Source organism: Pempheris klunzingeri, chromosome 18 (genome assembly GCF_042242105.1).
Source record: "Pempheris klunzingeri isolate RE-2024b chromosome 18, fPemKlu1.hap1, whole genome shotgun sequence".
NCBI classification, from domain to species: domain Eukaryota; kingdom Metazoa; phylum Chordata; class Actinopteri; order Acropomatiformes; family Pempheridae; genus Pempheris; species Pempheris klunzingeri.
The window spans coordinates 16,241,514-16,263,517 of record NC_092029.1 but is presented as its reverse complement, the minus strand read 5'-3'; the positions used below and the strand labels follow the sequence as shown (position 1 = coordinate 16,263,517).

The window sequence follows — 22,004 nt, the reverse complement described above, 5'->3', positions numbered from 1 at the left end:
TGGCGAGGTGACTGCTTCTACTCCTTGATAACACCTCTGAATTCATTGTGTCCACTCATTTAAGACTGCACCAGCAACGCAATACCATACCAATATTTTCTATAGATAAAGACTGGGGGGAGGGGGGACCAACAATTACGGCACCAGTGACGACATGAATAATGCCACTGACGCCAATTCCTGCTTAGATTACAATAAACCAAAAGCTGATAACAAACACACTTTGTTCTCCTGCTTCTGTTACTCAAAAGCTCCTCATGTGCTCCTTCTTACAGCCTGCAAAGACGATTAAACTACTTTTTCATACTTTGCAGTCTGGATTGCAGCTACTTTTGCTACAATTTAAAATGTTGTAAACCCTAATTTCTTCTGCTATTTGCGTGAACAAATGAAATGAGGAGAGACTGATGATAAAAAGCTCATGAAATATTGTTTTAGAGCAACTCTAGCCCTGAATTTGTTTTATTGTTAAAATACTGCAGGATGTCCCAACCCAGTGGTTGTGCTGCTGACAGAATACATTAGAGCTTTTGCGTAGGCAGAAAGCCTCTGATCTCTTATTAATGCGTCTAGACATTCACTACCCCATCAGCCACAACAACAAAATCCTTGAAAACACGACCACTGTTTTATCTGAAACATCACTAGAGAAAAAAAACAATAGCTATTGGAGTTTTATTCCACTATGTACAGTGGTTGTGTATACTGTATAGCATATATGAAAATCCATTGTACATTTTCACCATAAAAGTAGCAAACATGGAGCATTAAAATGGAGCACATGCTGTGCATTTCACCCAATTTATGTGGTTAACAGTAAATATGATGCTGTTTAACTGCCAGCAAAGACAAAAAGTCATCACAGTGCTCTGCAAAAACATTTGAACATCTACCGTTCATACATGGACCAACTCCATCTGCTGATGAAGATCTTGTGATATGATTGAAAGCTCCAGAACAGTTACTACAATGACCTCGTAGTGAGAGTGACTGTTGCTTCTATGGTCAAGGAGACTCTATAATGACTTTGTTCAACATTATCGTCTAATGATAATTTAATAAATTACAGGCACAAAAATGAGCGTAATATGTCTCTGAAGTCAAGTCATGGGCAGCCGCTATCGAACAACCTCTGAGCTTGTGCCGTTACTGAAATCAGTCTGGACTCGAACAATGTTACACACACAACAGTTCTGTTTTGCAGTTGCTGTGAGGTCAAGTATAGATTCTTGTGTTTGATGTTACAAGCAGGGCCAAATCCATACAGAGCTTTTTCACACTCATTCAATGACAGATGGAACAAGAGAAAAAGAGAAAGGATGGTCTTTTTTCATACTTTGGCGGTCTCTAGGCACACCATGAGCACATATTTATGATGAAAAGTCTCTAAAAAGTGCGGTTTGCACAATATGTCCCCTTTAAAGCCCATGGCGTGCTCAGGGCTGGCAACATAAGCAAACCGTCCACCAACTGGCATCGTGTTTTTGGTGCTAAATTCTGATTGGTGCACAGAAATACATTATATCACCTTTTTGCAACTGAGCCCCGCCCACTTCAAACCAGGGAGAAAAACAAAAACGCGAACACAAATATCTTTCTTGTGAAATGACCCAGTTTGAAATAACTCCATAACAGTGTTATGTTCAGGGTCCAGTCCATCACAAGAAACTGAATGAGGACATTAGTTTAAGCCTTAAACTAATGGCCTCATTCAGATTCTTAAGGGAACTCTAGAGATGTCAAGTCACTCTGAACTGCAGCGTGTCTTTTCCCTTGACCCTTGTGTAAATCAATGCACAACGGTTTTTAAACTCACCTCTCTGTATTACTTTATTGCACTGTATCTCAGTTGCCAAGCTCTTAATGGCTACAGGAGCAAAAGACTGTTTGAATAAACCTTGAATCAAATCAGGTGGAAAAAATGAGCCAAGGCCAGAGTGTATTTAAACACTCACACCACAGTAATTAAGGATCCTCCTGCATGTCTTCCTTTGAATTACCAACAGCATGTTGGGTGCAGTATCCCTTCTACTATTGTATATCTACCATAGCTGCTACTGCAAAAACTGTCCTTATACAGCAGACGTACAAAAATAAACATATTACTCATCTCTTTCCGGCTTTAATGGATACTGTTTCCAGTCAGGCGTGACTGCACAATTCTGCCTGATAACAGCATGGGTAGGATGCAGCTCAGACATAAGTTCTTTGTGGACATAGCAGGGGATTGTGGGTAGCCCCAAAGGGAGTTACGGCTTGACAAATATTTGAAGTGCAGCTGGTTGTGCTGCTCTGTTTACCTCAGCCAAAGCCTCAGGTTGAGGCTGTTACTGTTGAATTATGCATCACAAAGAAGACAGAGACAATGGTGTCAGAAACTTAAAATTGAAAACCATTTCACAGAGCGTCTGAGGGTATAAAAGTGTTGTTTTTTCCTCTTATTTGTTTTATTTTACATTCATTTAAATGAGCAATTGATTTCCAGGAAAACCAGTAGAAATCAATAAAATTTGTCAAACCTGGGAGAAGTCAATAAAATTGATCAAAGACATGGACAGTTTTCTTTTCTTTCTTATTTTTATAAAAACATCCCAACGATATTCTTTCATTTGTTCTGCCTATTTGATGCTCTTTGCGTTCCAGAAAACAAGTCTAAACACACAGTTAAACTCTGCAAGTGTCACATTTTTTAGAACATGTATTTGCATACTGTACATCTGCATTTTTCATTTTATCAAATCCACCTACATTTAAAGTACAAACGACAACGACATCTAGCACATTAGAAGAAACGGGAATATTCCAAAAGTGAGACTTGAGACAAAAAAAGGCCGGCAAAGGGCAAGTTCATTCCAAACAGTGAAGCAAATCTTGTCAAACATGGTTACAAAAAACGGCCCCACAAAGGATTAAGGACAGACACTGAGATGAGTTCATTTACAGAGTGCAATCACAGCATTACCATTTAGCAAAATGTTTTGTTAGGAGGCTCGATATCCTCACTTGATTATTTGCTATGGACATATATTATTCAGTATCAGTGCATCTCTCAGGATAATTGGAGTTGTGTGTGTTCATTTAACAGCTCATGCCAGCTCTAATAAAAAAAAAGGGGGATTCAAAAAGGTATCTGTCTTCTCAATCATGTTGGATCATTGAATTGGATCTGGTGCAGTTGGACTGAGCAGACATACAGTAATTCTCAGTATTGCATTCTAAATATTTGGTATCAAATTGATTGAAAACCGCAGTGCCTCGTGCATCAAGGTTTTGTCCAGTACAGTGGAAAACCTGGACTTCTACACTGCATCTGAGAAAATCTGAAAAAGGGTGAAAAGGTTTAAATGATCCAAAAACCATTTCACCAAGCAGCTTGACACATTAATATCCTGCCAAGGCCTAGTAAACCCAGGAGGCTTCCCCTGTAAGTTGTGTCCCATGTTGGAGATCAGTGGCCAGCAGGAATAGTTCATGGGTCCACAGTGGGGATGGTGCTGACCTTGTTGTTCCTGCTGATTCTCCGTTCAGGCCGTGGCCTGGGCAGTTTGGTCTGGATCAGCTCCTCAGGAGTGTTACCCAATGGAGGCAGCAGTCTCTTCTTGCTGTTCCTGGTCTCTGGTAACCACTGAGGTGGCAGCTCAAAGGGTCCAAAACCAAACTGTGTAGAGTCCTCAGCTTCTGTGGGTGTAGCTGGTGCCACCTGAGATGAGGAGGCGTAAGCACATGTGGAGACTGGAGAGGCCCGAGGTGCTATGATCGAAGGAGGGCCATCCTTGGTGATGACCAGCCCTCCCCCTGTCCCCTGCAAAGGCTCCTTTTTGGTGATCACCTCCCCTCTGAGGCTCCCCAGTCTCGACCCACCCTTGCTGTCCTCTTTTGGCCCAGAGCAGCCTCCTGACCCTTGAGAAGGGATCTCATTCTCTACATCCTCTTCTTCCTCTTCTTCCTCAGAGGGCCTGAATATCTGCTGCTGGCCGATGTTGAACATCTCCAGAAGCTGGCTTCCAGAGCGGCCCGCTGTCTCCAGTCCCACCGGCTCCCCAATCACACCCTCTGCCCCTAAAGAGGCCAGACCCCCGGTGCTGACCACATTGCGGCGGCTGTAACGTCTGTGAATCCTGGCCAGCAGGTCCAGCCAGCTATGACGCGCCGAGCGGTTAACAGTCAGAAACAGGAGTGGGTTGGTGAGCAGGGACACCTTAGGTAGCCACAGTGCTGTCAGATACAGTGAGACGGGTAGCTCTTTAGTGTCTGCCAAAAGAGTGCGATAAATCACCAAGGCCCCATAGGGGGCGCTGCAGGCTGAGAAAGCCAGCACCACTGCAAGGAGAGTGGCGTGTAGCTCAGCCTCTCTCTGCGACACATACGGGATGGAGATGCTGTTCTGGGGAGTCCTCAGCGCTGCGATTATCACCTTCTTCTTCTGGCTGGCGCTGAGCGCTCTACGGATCAGCAGCATGAAGAGGAAGACCAGAGCCAGAGGGAGGATCAACGTGGTGACGTTGTAGATCAACACGTACACCATGTGGCCCAGGGAGCGGGCGTGATCATCTGAACAGGACGACGTGACGTACACATCCGTCACATTGGTCACAGCGAACACAGGGAGGCTCGCCACCGCCGCGTGGACCCAGATATAGATGACCAGATCTCGGGATCTTGCATCTGAGATCTTCCTCTCTAACGGATACAGCACAGAGTAGTATCTAGACACAAAGAGACAAATTATTTCAGCATTAGCAACAAAATAAAATAATATAACAAGTAAGACTTACATATGGGTCTTTTTCACAGAAGAAAATTTGAACACCTTTGGTGTGAGACAAAATGAATGTATCCCATTTAGCTGCTTCAGTGTCAGGGTCCTGGCGGTGTACGTGTCTAACCACCATCATACTGTCATGGCTTTCTGGGACACTTGAATAGAAGTAAATGTTATTAGTAACACCTGGGCTTTTCTTTCTGTGACAAGTCAAAAAAACTTTTGTTAAAAAGGCCCATCGTCTAAATGCAGTGATGCAGCTTTTGAAAATCTCTCTTAAGATGATTTGCATGAAAATACTAAAAAAAAAGTGCCAAAAATGCATCACATCAGAAACAGAGGCTGAAGCATCTTGGTCTGAAAATACATTCCTGCTATTTTTAACCGGCATGTAGTTAATCAAGTTAAGTATAACTAAAACTATGACCCCCCTCACCCAAGCTTCAAATGGATTTGCTGAGGAGAGCGTACAAACCCACCTATTCATGCACCAGTTATATAAGCTGAAAGACCGGCAATAATGAAAAAGGTACACTTGCTTTTTAGTACAATTTGTAGATACCAAATATATCCTGCAGGCTTTTAACACATTTATGGTGTTGCTGTATTACAGGGGTTTATTCATATAATTTGTCACTGCTAGTTTTGTGAGGTATTTTCCATAGGATTAAAATGATTCATATCTAATAAATTATTCTGTAAAATACTTTGAACAGGGGAAAAAGACAAATTGAGACCACACATTTTATCAAATAGAAGCTTCCCAACAATGCAGCTCATAATCATTAGGAAAAAAATCATTAATAATATTTTCTTTGTTGACTGAATTTGGCTTCTGATATAATGCAATGACCCAAAAAATAACACAATGTAAAAGCCTGTAAGTTTGCTTAAAAAAACAATAGGGGGGAAAGAAAAAGTCTGCACATTTAATGTTCATTGCTTTATTGGATTGGGATGAAAGGATTTTGTCTCTCTTTATCTGCACTACCTTACAAGAGAGGTTGAAGTCACGTGTGTGTTTTTTAATGCACAGCAGCTAATGCATTAATAAACCTCCTCATATCTGAATCACGGGTAATACTCTAGTGTGTAGGTTGTCTCTCATTCTATTGTCATCCCTTAATAATACGCAAAACAAATCGCATGAAGGGCTCGCTTATTTCCCTGGACTGTTCCCTCATCACCACATGCTAGTGTATGAGTGTGTGTGTGTGTGTGTGTGTGTGTGTGTGTGTGTGTGTGTGTGTGTGTGTGTGTGTGAACATGAGCCTATGACTGCTGCAGTCTCAGCCTGCTCGTATCCACAGCCTCGACTGGCCTCCATGAGAATAAATAATTCATTGCTTTGATAGCATTCTGACTGTATTAGTTGCTATGGAAGCAAAATAATCTTTGTAGCATTGAAAGCAAGGCTGAGACAAAGCTGCAACGATACAGGATCTTACTGCAATCACCGTCAAATTTAAATTAACCACACACTTTGATGTGCAATTGATGCTGATTTTTGACATATCCTGCATAGGTTCTAAATTCCGCTTTGCCTGTGAGTGCTGCAATTATCCAATATTAGTTTTTGTACTGACATAATATCTAGTGTCGGATACATTCTGAGGAAACTTCAAGATTTTTAAACACAACACACCAAACATATATTACAGATATTAAAATACACACACACAAATACAATTATTGATGCATTGCAACAAACAGATAACCACGTTTTCATGCCTTTAATATATTAATATGTGTGAGGAGCATATACAGGAGATACTTAAAAGCTGTGAAGTTCCATAAACTTCTATTACAGTGATAATTGTCACTGTAGTTATGTAAAAAAGATTTTAAAAGATTACAAATTGCAGTGTAGCTGCAGATGAGCACTGTAGCTTAACTAGCTGACCATGGACAGACTGACTTGCAAGATATCTAACGATATAAAACAATAAAAGTAAGGATCAGGAAAATGAAAAAGGAAACCGCATGGGTTTTAAGTTACACAGCATAACTTCAGAACTTCGGACTTGCTAACCTCTATGGGAAATCACAGTAGTAAGCTAATTGGCCAGCAGCCCAGAAAGCAGTTTAACGACAGTGAGAACAAACTTTTAAATTTGGTCCTGTAGATCTAATATGAGCCACATTTCAGCAGCTGGACGGCTTATTTCTTGCCTCAGATTTCATCAGAAACAGATTTTGGTGAACTGCTTTGTAGGAGCTTTGCACTGAGGGACACGGTAGGCAACATCTGGGTATCTTGGGCATACTGCAGATTTGACTTTTGTTTGCATACAGCACACAGCGTACTATATTTTGACCAAATCATTACGTACTGCTAGCATCGTGTGCTGTTTCAAATACTGCCAGTGTCACCGCAAGAAATGAATTCAATTCAATTCAATTAAACCATACTAAAATATCTTATAGTTTGGTTAGGTGTTTATAGTAATAGCCTATAAAAATACTGCTACAAATAGAATGAAAGATGTTTAGTTGGGTTAAGCTAGCTTCCAGATCAGCACAGGCATGATCAGCAAGCAATACTTTTAAAAAATGGTGTGTGTGTGTGTGTGTGTGTGTGTGCGTGAGGCTGTATGTGGGCAGCAGCAGCCATCTCAGGCTGCTTTTAGCAGCAGCTTTTAGCAGTGCAGGGAGGCCGCTCAGCGTGGCATACACATGCTCCATCGATCGCTACCCCCCCCCCTGTCTCGTCCACGCCACAGGGTGTAGAAGGAAATTGAAAAAAACTTTCTCCCCCACAAAAAAGAAAATAATCTTCCAGAGTTGAGCCCCGGTGTGATGTTGTTCCACTCGGGCAGTGTGGATGTTTGTCTCCACAAGTCTCCACTTTGAGGAAGAGAATTACTCCGGTGGACTCGCCCAAGCAATGTATTAATGAGCTGATCAGAGAATGGGCTCAAACCATCCACCTCTCTCACGTGGTGCTTTCAAATCCCATGAAGCGAGTGGGAGTTGCCCACGGGCCTTTTTCTAACACATGTTTCAAAGTCAGTGTTCTGCTATAGAGCTGAAGTGAGAACAAAACAAAGGACAGAGTGCTCTCTTGGTTTTGAGAGGTGGGTGTTAATTCCAAATGCAAGCCGCAATTTGCTATGACTAAAAATTGTCCCATGAAGGTTCAACTATGTGTACAAACTGATAGGTATCTAATGGCAAACATGATTTCTGAACTGACCTGTCGAGTGCAATGGCGCTGAAGCTGAGCACGGTGACCGAGCAGAAGAGTTTGTGGAGGAACTTGATGGCCTTGCAGAGCAGCAGAGTCTGAAGCCACCAGCAGCAGCGAGGGCTGGCTCCGAGCGCCACATCGAAGGGGACGCACACCAGGCTGGCGCAGATGCCTGAGCACGCCAGGTTCTTCACGAATCGGTTGGTCACGGATTTAAAGACGTTCGTGCAGCAGGTGCACCACAACACCGTGGCGTTTCCTGTGGGGAAGAGGGGAGATCACACAGTTTGTTGATGCCATTGCTTTCATTGCTGTCACCTGTACAAGTGAAGGTAAATGCAGGAAAAAAACCCTCAGAGTTGGAGGGTTGGCGAATATTGTCATTTAACAACTAAAATATCTATAAAGGTTGAATCCCAGAATATTTCTGTATCCTCTCCTCATGCTTGTTTAGGTTTCCTCTGGGGGCTCCAGTTTCCTCCCACAGTCCAGACAGAAAATAGTGGGGTCGCCTGGAGACTCTAAATTGCGCATTGGTATGAAAGAAGGGTGACTATGTAATCTATATGTGAGTTAGCTCCGTGTCCTCCATAAAGCACTGTGGTTGAATAAATTAAGGAATGAAATGATTGCATGGACCAGGGAGTAAGAAGTAAAGCTTGTGTGTAATAATGACTCCTCATTTTACACTTTCCGCCATCATTAAATTTACCTGTGAACTGGTGCCTTGAGCCATTAAATATTTAAATGCAGAAGGAGTAGGATTTTCCTTAAAAAACATACAGACTCATGCTAAAATAATCCTTCTCGATCATCACTTACGGCCCACTCAAAGTGTGTGGTGGTGTGTGTGCAGAGATTCTGCCCCCTGCCTGTATTTTCCTCATTTTCTGTGGTCAGGGTGTATCTGGGTCACCTTCTGGTCGGCCTTTAGGGAGCGGGTGTGTTAAGCCCCAGCCAATAACAGCACATCAGGTGTGAGGGTGGGACTCCATAGGAACGTAGCAACCAGGTGCCGGATGTAAGCACGCATCCAAAGTCAGGGAGGAGCTGTCAACTCCACACGCACATGAGTGTTTCTGAAGATGGGTTTTTTTTTCCTCTTCTGTTTAAAAAACTCCATATGAAAATGCAAAAAGGCAAGTCAAGCACTGTCAAGAGCCAAAAGTAATAGTAATCTATGCTCATCTGCAAAATAGATGCGTTTTTTGACAGCAGTGACAGCCGATCTCAGGACAGTTGTCTACCCTCACTCAAAGACAGCAGCAACAAGCACTTTGGTCTCCAAGTTGTCTCACCAACTACAGGTCGGACTGGGTCTTGTCCAAAACCATAGACGATTGCGGCGGGGTCTGTGTCTTGGATAATGTAGCACTGAGCAGCAATGTGGCCATAGTCAATTTTGACGCCTCTGTTACGAAATTTAGCAGCAGCTAAAACTTAGATTAATGTGTCAACATTTAAAAAAACCCTATTGACAAGGAAAAACTCATGATGTTGTCAGCAAAGGAGATTTCGCCACAAAGTCTGATGTGACAGGCCAGAAAGTCTGTTTTACCTGTCTACACGTCTGAATATTCTCACCCTGGTTCCAGGTTCGTTTTCATTGACCTAAAGCGCATGGATGTTTGTGTGTGTGTGTGTGTGTGTGTGTGTGTGTGTGTGTGTGAACGAAAGGCCAAATCCCATAGAAAAATCTAAATTCTAAAAAAATACCCATGCTCGTGTGGACTTGGCCAAAGCCTACTCACTCTGCCTCTAAGACCACAGCTGCCAATTCATTAAAATATTTGTTCCACATAGCGAGGCAACAACAACAACATAAAGCATGTTCAGCGTGGCTTAACATTAAAACTCAATAGCAATCAATAAATGAAATGCAAAGTCACATTTTCCTCATTGCAATGGGATTTTGTGCAAGAGGGGTGGCATTTTTACGTTACATTTTGGGGGGATGAGACAGTAACGATTGTTAATTAGGTTTAAAAAGGTGAACTTTCTACTCTCTGTAGAGCACTGACGGATGTCAGGTCACACAGGGACACATGTGATACCAGCCTACATTTGGCAGTTACAATCCAAATGTAATTACCCAGAGTGTTAGCTGTGCTTTCTTTGTCAGACACAGAGCAAGATGTTCTCTGGTGAAGAAAACCACCATTTTTCCTGCTTTTATTTGTGTCTGATGTCTGTAAATGTTCGAAAACATTCACTTTTACCAGCTGATGTGCAAGGAAAAAAAAATTTGGTTAAAACTTACAGGGATATGTGCACTGTTCCTAAAAGAACCACTGCACTATAAAAGCCCTATAAAAGCCCACTATTGCCTTACAAACCAACTTCATTTGAGTTTTCTGATCTGGCAATAGTCAGCACAACATTATTTGCCAGTGCTCTTTCAAACCCGTTGACAGGTCATGATTAAAAGACAGCAGTGTCGACCGTTGATTGGACACGACATGCAAACAGCGGCCATCTGTGTCTAACACGACTTTGCATCCACCCCGACTTTCCTCTTACAGGCTTTCTGGTGCCGCCATCATCATGCCAAGAGCATCAGTCATGTCAGCTCTAGGACAAGAGTGTCGATATCAGACCGTTAAAAAAAACAAAACACATTAAGTTCAGTACCAATGTTGGGAAAATTCTTAATTTCTTCAATAGCTGTGAAAGGCAAAACATGTGTAGTTAGAGGTAGGCAACTGTAAAATAAAGAAAGATTGTGGATTTGGTTAACAAGAGGGGATATTTCAGGAAAACATCAGTCTTAATTGAAAATACAGTTTTTTACTGGATTTAATTCCATTTTCAGTGTTTACCAATATATGTACATGGAGGGCTCTTGACAGGAGCTGTGTGAGTCTCATTTAAGCACAGCTGCAATGATGTAATGTCGCACCCTCTCAGTGGTTTCAATACAAGTCACGCATGTGGGATCACAGCTCCAACACAATGTTTATTATTAGAAAACACCCATTTTAAAGAATTCCGCACCTAAACAAACACACAGGTTAAAGAGGAAGCCTGTTCATTTGTTGCAGACACTAATTAACAAGTAACTTTTCATGTGAGGCCGTTTATTATGTGCTGTATAACGATGATGGTATGAAATATGTAGTTTTTGCGTTCGATAATCCTTCATGCAACTGTGGAAGCGACAAGTCTAAACACACATTACATAAGAATTTAAATGGATTTTTACGAACATCCATAAATACAAAACATAATTTCTGTAGCTGGTTTTAACATGAGCCTTTTACACAAACTGTAAGTAGCTAACACAGTAAGCCTTTATAAGTGTCTTCATGCAGACAACATTGGGACTCTTCTAGTCAGAGATGTTATCATCTGTAAAATCACTTGCCCTTTTGTGCCTGAAATACTCACCTGGCACTTGAGGAACACCTTGGCAACCATACTCACAGCAGCCAATGGGGAGAAAGAGCAAACATGATTGCTTTTTCCACTTAACAAATGGCAGCTCGACCACAGGTAGCAACATGAAAAAAAAAAAAAAAAAAAACCCCAGTACATCAAAAATGCTTTGTTTGTCTGAGTCACACACATAAGAGTAACTTGTTTCATCTCTGGATTGGTGTTAATAGGCTGCTGTTATCAGTGAGGGCTTTCAGAGACTAGACTCATCCACATGTCTAAACATAGTAGTGTGTTTTGTTGAAATTCAAAGTGTGAAACATCATTAGCATGCCTTGCACCTTGTTAGCTGCATCCCTGTTGTGCTGTAATTACTTCAGCTTCAATGAAAGACTTATTTGTGAATGGTTAATGTTAACTGGTGCCATGCACGCTGTGGCACATTAATCAGATTTACAATCAGACTCTGATCTGTGCTTTATCTGGGGGAAAGAGTGTCTCTGCTAATAACTGGGAATGCCATAAAAAATTTTAAAAAAAGTTCTTTCTTTCTGTGATTATGATATAAGAATGAGACACGATCAGTGGGATTTTTGTGTCTGTGCATGAAGCACACGGGAGACTGTTAGCCTAGCTTAGCACTAAAACTCACCTCTTCCCTCGTCAATACCACTAAAGCTGACGAATGAACCCATTTAATCTTGTTTGTTTCACAACTACACAAGCAGAAAGGGAAAATGTAATGTCAAATAAATTGTGTGCAACTATGTCTTAACAAACAACAGCATTCTCTTCTTATGGGTTTCTTACGGTGTCACATCTGGCAACGGTGACAGCGAGGCTCCTGAAAGTCACTCCAGCCAGCTGTTGTTGGCCAAGAAATATTTACAGCACGCAGTTCACCGCGACACAATCTGTCTGTTTGTGTAAGGAGTAAAAAACGCGATACAGCAGGTTAATTAGTGAGTTTTAGGGCCGCCGATGTGTGTAACTTATGAGTGCTCCACCTTCATCTTTAGTATACAGATATGAGAAGCATACTGATCATCTTATCTGTGAACAAGTGTACATTTACTCTATTCTGGTGGTTCATAGGTTAAGTTTGTTGGACACTTGAAGTGGTAAATAGTTGTATTTCTTTGCAATTATTCAAATTGCACAGTCAGCACCAAGTTCTCATACCGGTTTGCCAGTGAACTATAAGACAATTCGTATGAGAATGAATGTGTTTGTTACTGTATCGTCCTTCATCATCACTGATGTGCTGTGGGTCATCTGAACTTTGTTCAAACTAACAAAGCTTTATTTCAGATTGTAGTAGCAGAGACACCAAACATGCCAGGCTGAATTTTGGAGAAATGTACTGTATATAAAGTCTCTGGCTTCAGATTTCACTCAGTGTAAACATCATATGGCTTCAATGATGATCTGGATATAACAGCACAGAACACACAGTGTGAACTAAGGTGTTTTTTCCCACTTTAAAGCTACTTGTTGGGTAAAAACTTAAAGAGGATAACACTTATACATAGTGCACACACTGACAACACTGCCAGCCGCCCACATCAGTGCTACAATTGAATGAGCACTAGTTGTTGGCAGGGAGGTCACATTTTCTCTTCACCTCTGCACATCTCCGTCTGTAGCACACAAGGAAAGTAATAAGGACGTGCATGAAGCACTTATTCTTTTTCATGTGCATGTATCAAACATGTATGGAACATGTGTCAGACATTACTTGATCTGTAGAGATCAAGTATTGTATTAAGACAAGAAAAGTGCCTGCATGAGGGAGCCAAAAGCAGGTGCATGCCTGATAATAAGTGCTGTCTGTCTGCATCCTGGCTTTTGTCCTGTCATTAAAACCTTTTTGATATTGTAAAAAGGAGGCTTCTAAACCTCAAAGACAGCCCTGTGGGCCATCATCACTTTTATTATTCCGTGCTTTATTATTCTCTGGGTTATTCCGCTTTTATATCGGTTATTTATGCATTCACAGATGGAATTACTTTTTTTTGCTGTATAGGTGGATTGAAGCGACTGCAGTCTCCAATCAGTCTTGGAATGAGTCTTTGAATGGTGACTGCTCCTCAAAATGATTCAGCGTAGTGCAGTGCCCGTTCAAAACGTGCCTGTTGGGAACGGGAACCCGATTGCCTGGCTTGGTTTCACCGCCTGCGGCTGCCTCACTGACAAAACTGCTCATCCAAACAACGTCACACTCAGCACTGCGTCGCGTTGCATCACTGATGCTGGAACTGTTTGAGTTTGCTACGATGTAACGTCTCCAGTCTCTTCTTCATCTGTTCTTGATGTACTGCGGCGAGCGACGGAGAGCAAGCTGTGCCCAGCATGCTATTCAGCGGTTTAATAGGGATCCCTTCTGAACACACTACGAGTACATGATGTGTACTTCTTGCGGGTGTAACACACAACCAATTAATGTGTCCAGTTGGATCTTAAGAGCTCGCACTCAACCCTGCAACTCAGCAATACACACTCCAAGTGTGAGGTCGAGAAAATCAGAGGAGCGACTCACAGACAGACAGAGACTCCTTCTGTTTTAGTTAGATATTTGATGCATATTAATATTTCTTATATATTCTTATACATATTGAGTGACAACACTCAATAATGGTCATACTTTCACACTTGGTGGATAGTACCACTCTTATTATTATCATGTTAATCTTTTCTGTTATATGTTACAGATATTAGTCTATGCTTGCAGACCAATCAGGCCCAAGATAGTCTGTATTGCTGTCAGCTACAGTGTCTATTTGCTGCCACCACTGTGGGGCACCAAAGTCTGACTTTTTGAAATTCTACACATGGTGGCTTTAACATTTGCTACACAACACCGAAATCACTGCTACTGCTTTGCTCTTTGCTAAGATGTCGACGGATCACGCCCGCGTTTATTACTGCGCGCTTTTTAACATCGCGTCTGCTGCATCTCCCCGAAGGCTGCAGAGTCACTGGCATCTTTTAAGTCACATCTCTGAAAGTGTCTTTTTTAAAAAGCAGCACAATAAATAGTGAAAAGGTAGGCAGCTGAGTAACGCTGCTAGAAGGGTTAGTTTTGCTCCCCTGACCCTGCCAGACTGCACTGCACAGCAGGAGGTGGTACTGAGTCACAGCAATAGTCGTTTGGTCGTGTGTTTTGCAAGTTTTGTTGTCAGTTTCACCATATTTCATCATGTTGCACTATTTAGTCCAGCCTCTCATTAAATCCACATTTCTTGCAAACAGCAGTCACGGCTGAGCGTGCAGTGCGCGGTGAGGAGACGGCACGTTAAACAGCCACTTCCTTGACAAATAGCACGTTGCTACGAGGCGCTCGTTTTCTTCGGGAGGATTTTGTTTTTCTGGCTGCTGATAAGATGGAAGGGATGGCAAAGCCAGGACTGTGTGAGACTGATGTGCCGGCGTGGGCCATCAATTCACACGGCTCCTTCCTCACTTCCTTCATCAGCAGCAGCCTCTGCTCCTGCTGGCACGAGCAGGAATATTTGTCACAGAGCCAGCACAGATTCAGCTTGAAAGAAGCTCAGAATGGGTACAGTAAATTATTGCTATCAATATTTGCTCATTTCATTGCGAATTAGGTAGCTCACACTTCTAATGTCGCCAATGGGTAAAACTAACTTTGATGAAAGAGGGTGCAAAGCAAACATTTGACGTTTTGCTTTAGTCTGTGTTTGCTCCTTGCATGTTTTCCAATGTTTGATCAAGTAAGATATTAATGTAATTCTCCGATATAACATCCAATATTCAAGTAAGCTTCAAACTAACGTATGAATGAAACACACTCACACACACAGTCAGACAAAATTGGCACGCAATTCTTAACAGGATGACAAGTCCTGGGCCTCCAGTGACATATTCCCCTCCATATGGGCTGCTGCAGTGCTGTGAGACCAGGGCTGCTAACGGGAAAGTTGTAGATTACCGAAGAAGAGATGCACGTCTCGACTCCCCCTATAATTTCAAAACATGCCCATTGTAAGGAGAGTGTGGAGGACGTGTGCAGCCAGCGTGACCGGGCACAGCCTGAACCATGCAGGCAACTATTAGAGGGAGTGTCGGGGTGAAAGTGAACACACCGTGCACTGCATCATCCCACGCTGTCATGTGTGGAAAAGTCTGCACAATTCTGGGGGATGACTGGCACTGCCTTGTAGTTTGGAGAAGGAGCATCTTATGGATTTTTATAGTGTCTTGTAGGTGTGTCTACAGGAGACACTCTCATTCCCAAACTGGGGATGCCAAGAAGTGGGTTTCTTTTTTTTAAATCACTGGCTATACTTTCACATCTTTTTATTCTTTAAAATTGTGACAACGACTTCTTGAGTCTTTTCACATGTTGCTTTAACCACTCAGAAAACACCACACTGCTGCTCCCTGTTCACCTGAAGTCTTTAGGCACTGATGGCTGGGCTACTTTTGGAGGACTTGTTTGTTGTTGCACGGTTCCTCAGAGATATTCATTATTCTGGCACAAAGGAAGCCAGATTTAGGAACTAAACTGTTGAGGAAAGCATGAAGCAATTCCATAATTCATGGGTTTTTTTTCCTGGTCTTGGGGCCTTTGCTGCCAAGTATGCACAATATTCCTTATTCCTATAATTGGACTTACCGAGAAGCGAACTTATGAGGATGAGGACCTGGATGGTGGTGGTGAAGTCCCGGTAGGCTTGCTCTCGGATGAAGCGCTCCTGCTCGTCCAGCCCGGTCCCTTCCACGGGTGGGCTGCTGTCCCACCGGGTCGGCGGGCTCGATGCGTTCAGGAGCTCCAGCCTGAGGAGGTGGGCTGCTGTGAAATTGGCTGCACCGTCCCCGACCGTCGCAGCCCGGCTCCCACTATCCATCTCGGTTCACGATCCTGGTGGGCTGTTATGGGTTTTTTTTTATTTTTTATGAACTCTTGCTGGATGTCAGCAGCAGGCATTGAGGAGGCATTTCTGAACTGCTTGCGGGGAGGATGATGATGGAAAAAGGAGGGTGGGGGAGAAAAAAAAAAAAAAAAATCTAGCTCACGTGTAGAGGTGTCAATGAGGATGCGAGACGGACGCAGGCAGGCAGGCAACGCTGCCAGCGATCAGACGATCCCCTGTCACGGAATATGTCTGTTAAACCAGCAGCAAAAAACATGGTGTAGGGAGACAGATCAAAGCACAGAGACATGACAAGCCCAGGCTGTGCGCCCCATCATCTCCCAGTGCGGATGCAAGGCAGAAATCAGTCAGAGCCGCTCCAATCCGTGCGCAGAGATCCTGGATGGATGCTGCTCTCTGACACCCGGTGCACCTCTAAAACCACACCGGGATGCGAAGTGTCCATTCCGGGAATGAGGCTTGCAGCACCGGGAAGACACCACCATCACCTCTCAGAAGAATATTGTGCGTGTCAGGGCTGTTACTCCAATCGCGCAGTCAGGGGCGCTTTATTGGTAGACTGGCTGGTGTGGGGAGCCTGCAACGGAATATTTCACGGGCAGAGAGGTGCAAGACTGGAGAGGAGAGCCCCTCCTCTTCTTATGGCACCAAGAAACTCCGCGGAATCTTATGAATGGCAAACAGGGGTAGGAAGGGGAGTGTGGCCAAATTACACACTGACCAGTGATGCAGCTGGTGCATGAAGATGGTGAACTTCCTGTCATGGTCATCATCCAAACAGGCTTTTAGAAAACATCAGTGAGATCATTCTAAAATAGGTCTGAAATTCTATAATACTGAGACACACATCAATCTGTGTTATGTCAACCACAAAGGGTGTTTTTTTAAGATATATAAATGAAGATAACATGGCATCACTGTACATAACTCTAACCCAAACCTCAGCTACACCCCTGCTGCTGTCTTGCTCAGTCTGTTCTCTCACAGGAGTGTGTGACATTCCCCTTCGGTTTGCTGAAGACACCCAAAAAAAAATGGGGGAGGACATGCCTCAGTAAAAGAAAACAGTGTTTTATCATTTACCTTATGCTTCCGTTAGTGACAGTGAACCCATTGCTTTCTCCTTTTGCGTAAGCCAGCGAGGAATCCCTTGAGGAGATGCCCACATGGATCAGTTGCAGAGAAGCGGCACCGGATCAATGAATTAAAGAGGTAAGAGTGAGAATGTGAACATTTCAGTAGAAACAGTGGAAAATAAACCTCTCTGGAACAGGAGGAGAATTAGTGTGCATAGAAAAATGAAGCAGATTCAAAAAGCTTCACTTGTGTTTGATAAAAAAAATAGTTTCTGTGATGCTGTATACGTTTCCTGTATTCATATTTAATCAAACAGCATAATAGAGATGTCTGAGAGGCTACGAGGACGGATTCACCAGATTAAGTCTTTTCTTCCATTGTGTGGTTTAGAAAGATGCTACTCATGTCTGCACCATAAAGACACAGATGGCTGAGGTGACGTCTTAGAACGTGTCTCCCTGATGCCTAAGACAAAATCTTACACCATCAAGGTAAATTCACCTCCTCTTGAAACAGACAACAGCCCTTAAATGTGAAAAGAAAAAAGTAAAAAATCCAAGATTTTGAGCTTTAACATGGGAATTAAGTGGAAAACATGGGATTAAGCGGAAAACATGGGATTAAATTAATTTAAAATCTACACTTTTATTCACAGCCTTTCATCGTGGAAGTTCTCCTCCCAGCCTGCTTCGTGTTACATTGTACGGAACAAGACACGTCTCGCATTATGTGTAAGGAACATCCGAGTTAAATGTAGGAAGGCTGAGCCTCCACTGGATGTCAACATTTGCACACATGAGAATTTGTGCAAGTGTATCCTGGGAAACTAATGAGACTGATTGTAAGACTGTAATTCACACATTCAAATCTAAAACTAACAGCAGTGATATCACATTATTATTAAAAGAAGAAGTACAGCATCCTCTGCTATTCAAAATAAGTGTTTTACTGCCATACACACAGCTGGACAATATGTTTGAAATCAATCCACTTTTATTAATAATATTATTTTCTTAAATCAGTATAATGATGTGGCAAATGTATGCAGAACCATGTTTTTTAAAAATCACATTAATGTTCGATGTTAGCATTATGCTCAACAAGAAATTATAACTAATCTTGTTAGTTTATAAATGTCACTTTTTTTAATCTCATCTCACTTTTTCCACCTGCACAGCATCATTTTGTAAGACGGTAACACAATCTGATGATGTCAGCACAATCACTTACCACTCAAAGTCAGTACAATTTAATGCTGAATTATCAGCCAGCCCACAAACAGAATAATTTAACGTTAATCACCAACGCTGGGGATTCATACGATGAATGATAATGCTGCATTTGACGAAGAGGGAAGAGGGCTTAAGTCATCCCACACGCTCAGAGATCGCTTTCCAGTCACACATGATGTTACCACGTTTCATTTTGGAGGTCATCTTCACAGCAGACACTTTTGTCATGTCGTTGCAGGAAAAGCGTGGCTGTGGTTAATAACAGTGACGATGGCTGCTTAGATGTGTCAGTTCCAGCGTCCTGGTGCCGTGCAGGCTCGCTCACTGCCTCGCCTTTATGGAATACTTCAATGAATTAATGGCATTAGCTCCACCTGGGACTTTTTTGCTTTAAGTCAAAATTCCTGCTGTGGAACAGAATTGATTTGGCACATTGAAGCTTATGGGGGGGGGGGGAAAACTGTTTGAACTTTGGCGTGCTGAGTTTGTTTTAGAAAACTCAAGTTTAAACACAAGTGCTCATTTGTTATCGCTCTTGAAAATTCAATTCGTTAGAAGCTAAAAGGCACAGCTACGGACGGTTATTCTGGGATGCTTGAGGCATTTGCCGCAGCACTGCTTGCTAGCAAGTGCTCCTGTTGTCCAAGTGGCTCTTGAAGAACTCCTGGACTCTTTCCCACAGGTCCAGCTGAGCCTCAGAATGGGCTTTTGGCTCCCCTCCAAACATCACATCCATCCCTACTGCTCCATGAAACCCAGACGGACAGTAAGGCATGTGAGGCACCTCCAAAAAGTGTCCAGCTTTAGGGTACGTTAGCACCTTAAAGGACTCTTTGCCGTGCTTTCTCAGCGTAGCGGCAGCCTGCTCGGCAAACAACGCGCTGTTCCAGTTGTGGTCGTCTTCAGAAACGGCAAACAGGAATTGGCAGCTGGCGCGTTCGATTGGAAACAGTGACGCCCTGTTTGTTTCCAAGGAAGGGTCTGTTAAGGCATCACGTATGTCTATAAGGCCAGAGTCTAAGATTCTAACATTCTCAATGTCAGGGGGGAGTGGAGGAAAAACAATGTCTTTGTAGTGTAAAGGAAGCACAGTATTTGCGATGCAGCCGTTAATACAGACGGTCGCTGAGATCCCAGGGAGGAGAGATGACATCAGCAAAGCCAAGCCGCCACTGTGAGAGATTGATATGATGCCAACTCCTGGACCTTTAACCTGCGCAGAGGTGCTGTGTTAATAATCGCGTTTAGAATATACAGAAGCAGCAAATTCTCGTGATAAGAAGCTAGAGCTAGAGGTTGTTTGGCATCAGTTATCAAAATGGTTGCAGATAAATTACCCGTCCATTGATTAATAGATTAATTAACTTATGTTTCAGCTCCAGAATTATCTTTATATTAATAATTTGCTTTGCAAAGTTCCTGTCACAGCCACAGAAAGTAGCCAGAACAAGGCAACACTGACACAGTACATACCAATATGGATCTATATCTCTGGTACATTCTCACTTTAGTGTAGAAAAAAGAAAAATAAACATCACACATTGGGGTTAAAATGAACATTCTAATATTATAAATGCAATTATCCTTACTACTAACCTCTGGTTGTCTCCTCAGATATGCCACAGCCTCTTCAAAGTACTCCAAATCCAACTGTTTAGGTTTTTTTGGTAAGTCCTGGTAGCCAATATAGGCCAGTGCAAGAACTACAAAACCTTTATTTGCCAGGAGGCTGGCTCTGACTTCTGTAAGACGTCCACCAAATGTGTACAGATCCACTATTCCGGGGAATGGACCCTTTCCTGGAGAATACAAGAGGATGAAAAGGGGAGCGGGACACATAAATAGAATGCTGAGGTCTCTCCTACTTCTATGCATCCGTCTCGGCTCCCGTCAGCTGACTCACGGAGCACCAACTAACCTGGTGGTATGAAGAGGACTCCTCGTATTCTTCCCTCTTGCACAGGTATTCTCCTCATCCCCTCTGTCATGTATCCTCTCTCGTTGGTTTCAGAGGCTAAGAGCTCACCAGTCTCTCCACTCAGGGCTTCTATCTCCACCCGAGTTGGGCTGAGCACATTCTTCTTCAGGAGCTTGCTGCGTGGAGTCTCTGGTGCCATGGACCAAAACAAACCCATGGGCTCCACTCCGGTGTAACTTCCTCCCAGAGAGGGTGCGCGGCAGACATCCACCTGGCCGGTTTCATCCGCTTTGTACAGGGCAGAGGCCTTGAAAATCACCCCTCTGTCGTCAACCAGTCTGGACCTCAGTTCCACTGCTTTGTGAGGAGCAAGTCCCTCAACTTTTACTTGCACCAGTTTGTCGAAGAGACAGCGAACGCTGGGGAGCAGTTTCAGGCGGATCTGTGAGTAAGCCATAGCAGCCCTTCAGGATGGGTGCCTTGCTGGTACAAGCTGTGTTGTCAATCCGTCTGTCAAGGATATAAAGAATGTAATCAGTGCTATAGCCTTAAGAGAAGAAAATGCACCATGATGTCCTACAGCTTTATCAAAAGTCATCTTACATCAAACATTCACCAAACCAAACAGGATCTTCCATTCATTTTCTTTTAATTTGAACATGTGAGCATATTTAATGATGCACAATGAGTTAGTACCTATAAATGTATTTATACCACACACCAATATGTGTGGTGTCTAAGCTAAGTGTTGAATATCCAATACATTTGCGTATTATCAATACAGGCAGAAGCAAGTGAGTCCCTGAGCCTGAACACAGTTCAGAGTTACAAGCATGATGTATTCTGCAGGAAATAAATGAAGGTGCTGACATGGTGACATAGTTATAGTCTGTCAGTGACGACGTGATCGAGTTGTTCCTGTGGCTAACTAAGAAAACCAGAGAGGAAGTCCAGTTCATGGAGAGGAGTGCATTCAGGGACACACGTATAATGTCTAACTGGGTGAAAGGTCAAGCAACACAACTGACTACTCTCCAGATGGAAAAAGAACCAGCGACGAGTTGTTAGCAAGCGCAGCATGACACAAGAATCTCAACTATGGATGAATTCCTCCAGAACAACTAGCTAAATTAACTAGCTAGTTAGCAAGAAAGTCACTTTGCAGGTTTGAGCTCGATTATAGTTTTTGTTTTTGTTTACCGCTTTTATTTCGAACAGCATGACCCTGGTTTGGGTCATAATATACATGCCACATTAACAAATTGATACCTAGCAGCTAGAAAGTGACAGAAAATCGGTACCTGTACAAATACGAAGCAGTAATGTTTGCAATGGGGGCAGTAACCAAGTAGGAAGCAAGCGGGCGCAACCACTTTACCAAATAAAGGGGAAGTCGGTTGTTGGATCATCTGCTTCTAGTATTTGTTTCTTGGTTAATGTGTCGCTTTCGTGCTTATCGTATGTCTTTGATTAAACATAAAGTAAATTTTCCAAAAATTTAAATCCAAAGATAAGTTTATGACAGTTTGACAAAGATAGCAGGGAGTAATTC

General features: G+C 42.8%; 2 protein-coding genes across 2 annotated transcripts; both read right to left on the bottom strand.

Moving 5' to 3' along the window:
• Positions 1-3,469: 3,469 nt before the first annotated feature.
• Positions 3,470-16,198, bottom strand: gpr176 (G protein-coupled receptor 176). Its single transcript, XM_070849791.1, has 3 exons — positions 15,967-16,198; positions 7,959-8,211; positions 3,470-4,706 (listed from the first exon to the last, which is right to left on the bottom strand). Exons 1-3 carry the CDS (start codon positions 16,196-16,198, stop codon positions 3,470-3,472), a joined length of 1,722 nt encoding a protein of 573 aa, XP_070705892.1.
• Positions 16,199-18,303: 2,105 nt separating this feature from the next.
• acot20 (acyl-CoA thioesterase 20) lies at positions 18,304-20,937 on the bottom strand. The gene is made up of 3 exons (XM_070849287.1): positions 20,453-20,937; positions 20,131-20,333; positions 18,304-19,747 (listed from the first exon to the last, which is right to left on the bottom strand). The coding sequence occupies exons 1-3, from the start codon at positions 20,907-20,909 to the stop codon at positions 19,157-19,159; spliced, it is 1,251 nt and encodes a 416-aa protein (XP_070705388.1). The 5' UTR covers positions 20,910-20,937; the 3' UTR covers positions 18,304-19,156.
• Positions 20,938-22,004: the final 1,067 nt, after the last annotated feature.

What these genes read in the sequence shown, in the direction of transcription:
- gpr176 (XM_070849791.1), bottom strand. Translation starts at nt 16,198, where the DNA reads ATGGATAGTGGGAGCCGGGCTGCGACGGTCGGGGACGGTGCAGCCAAT. An exon ending in CCTCATAAGTTCGCTTCTCG is followed by an intron (nt 8,212 to 15,966) that starts GTAAGTCCAATT and finishes TCTTCCCCACAG; the next exon opens with GAAACGCCACGGTGTTGTGG. An exon ending in AGCGCCATTGCACTCGACAG is followed by an intron (nt 4,707 to 7,958) that starts GTCAGTTCAGAA and finishes CTTTGTGTCTAG; the next exon opens with ATACTACTCTGTGCTGTATC.
- acot20 (XM_070849287.1), bottom strand. Translation starts at nt 20,909, where the DNA reads ATGGCTTACTCACAGATCCGCCTGAAACTGCTCCCCAGCGTTCGCTGT. An exon ending in AGTCCTCTTCATACCACCAG is followed by an intron (nt 20,334 to 20,452) that starts GTTAGTTGGTGC and finishes TGTATTCTCCAG; the next exon opens with GAAAGGGTCCATTCCCCGGA. An exon ending in ATCTGAGGAGACAACCAGAG is followed by an intron (nt 19,748 to 20,130) that starts GTTAGTAGTAAG and finishes ACCTCTGCGCAG; the next exon opens with GTTAAAGGTCCAGGAGTTGG.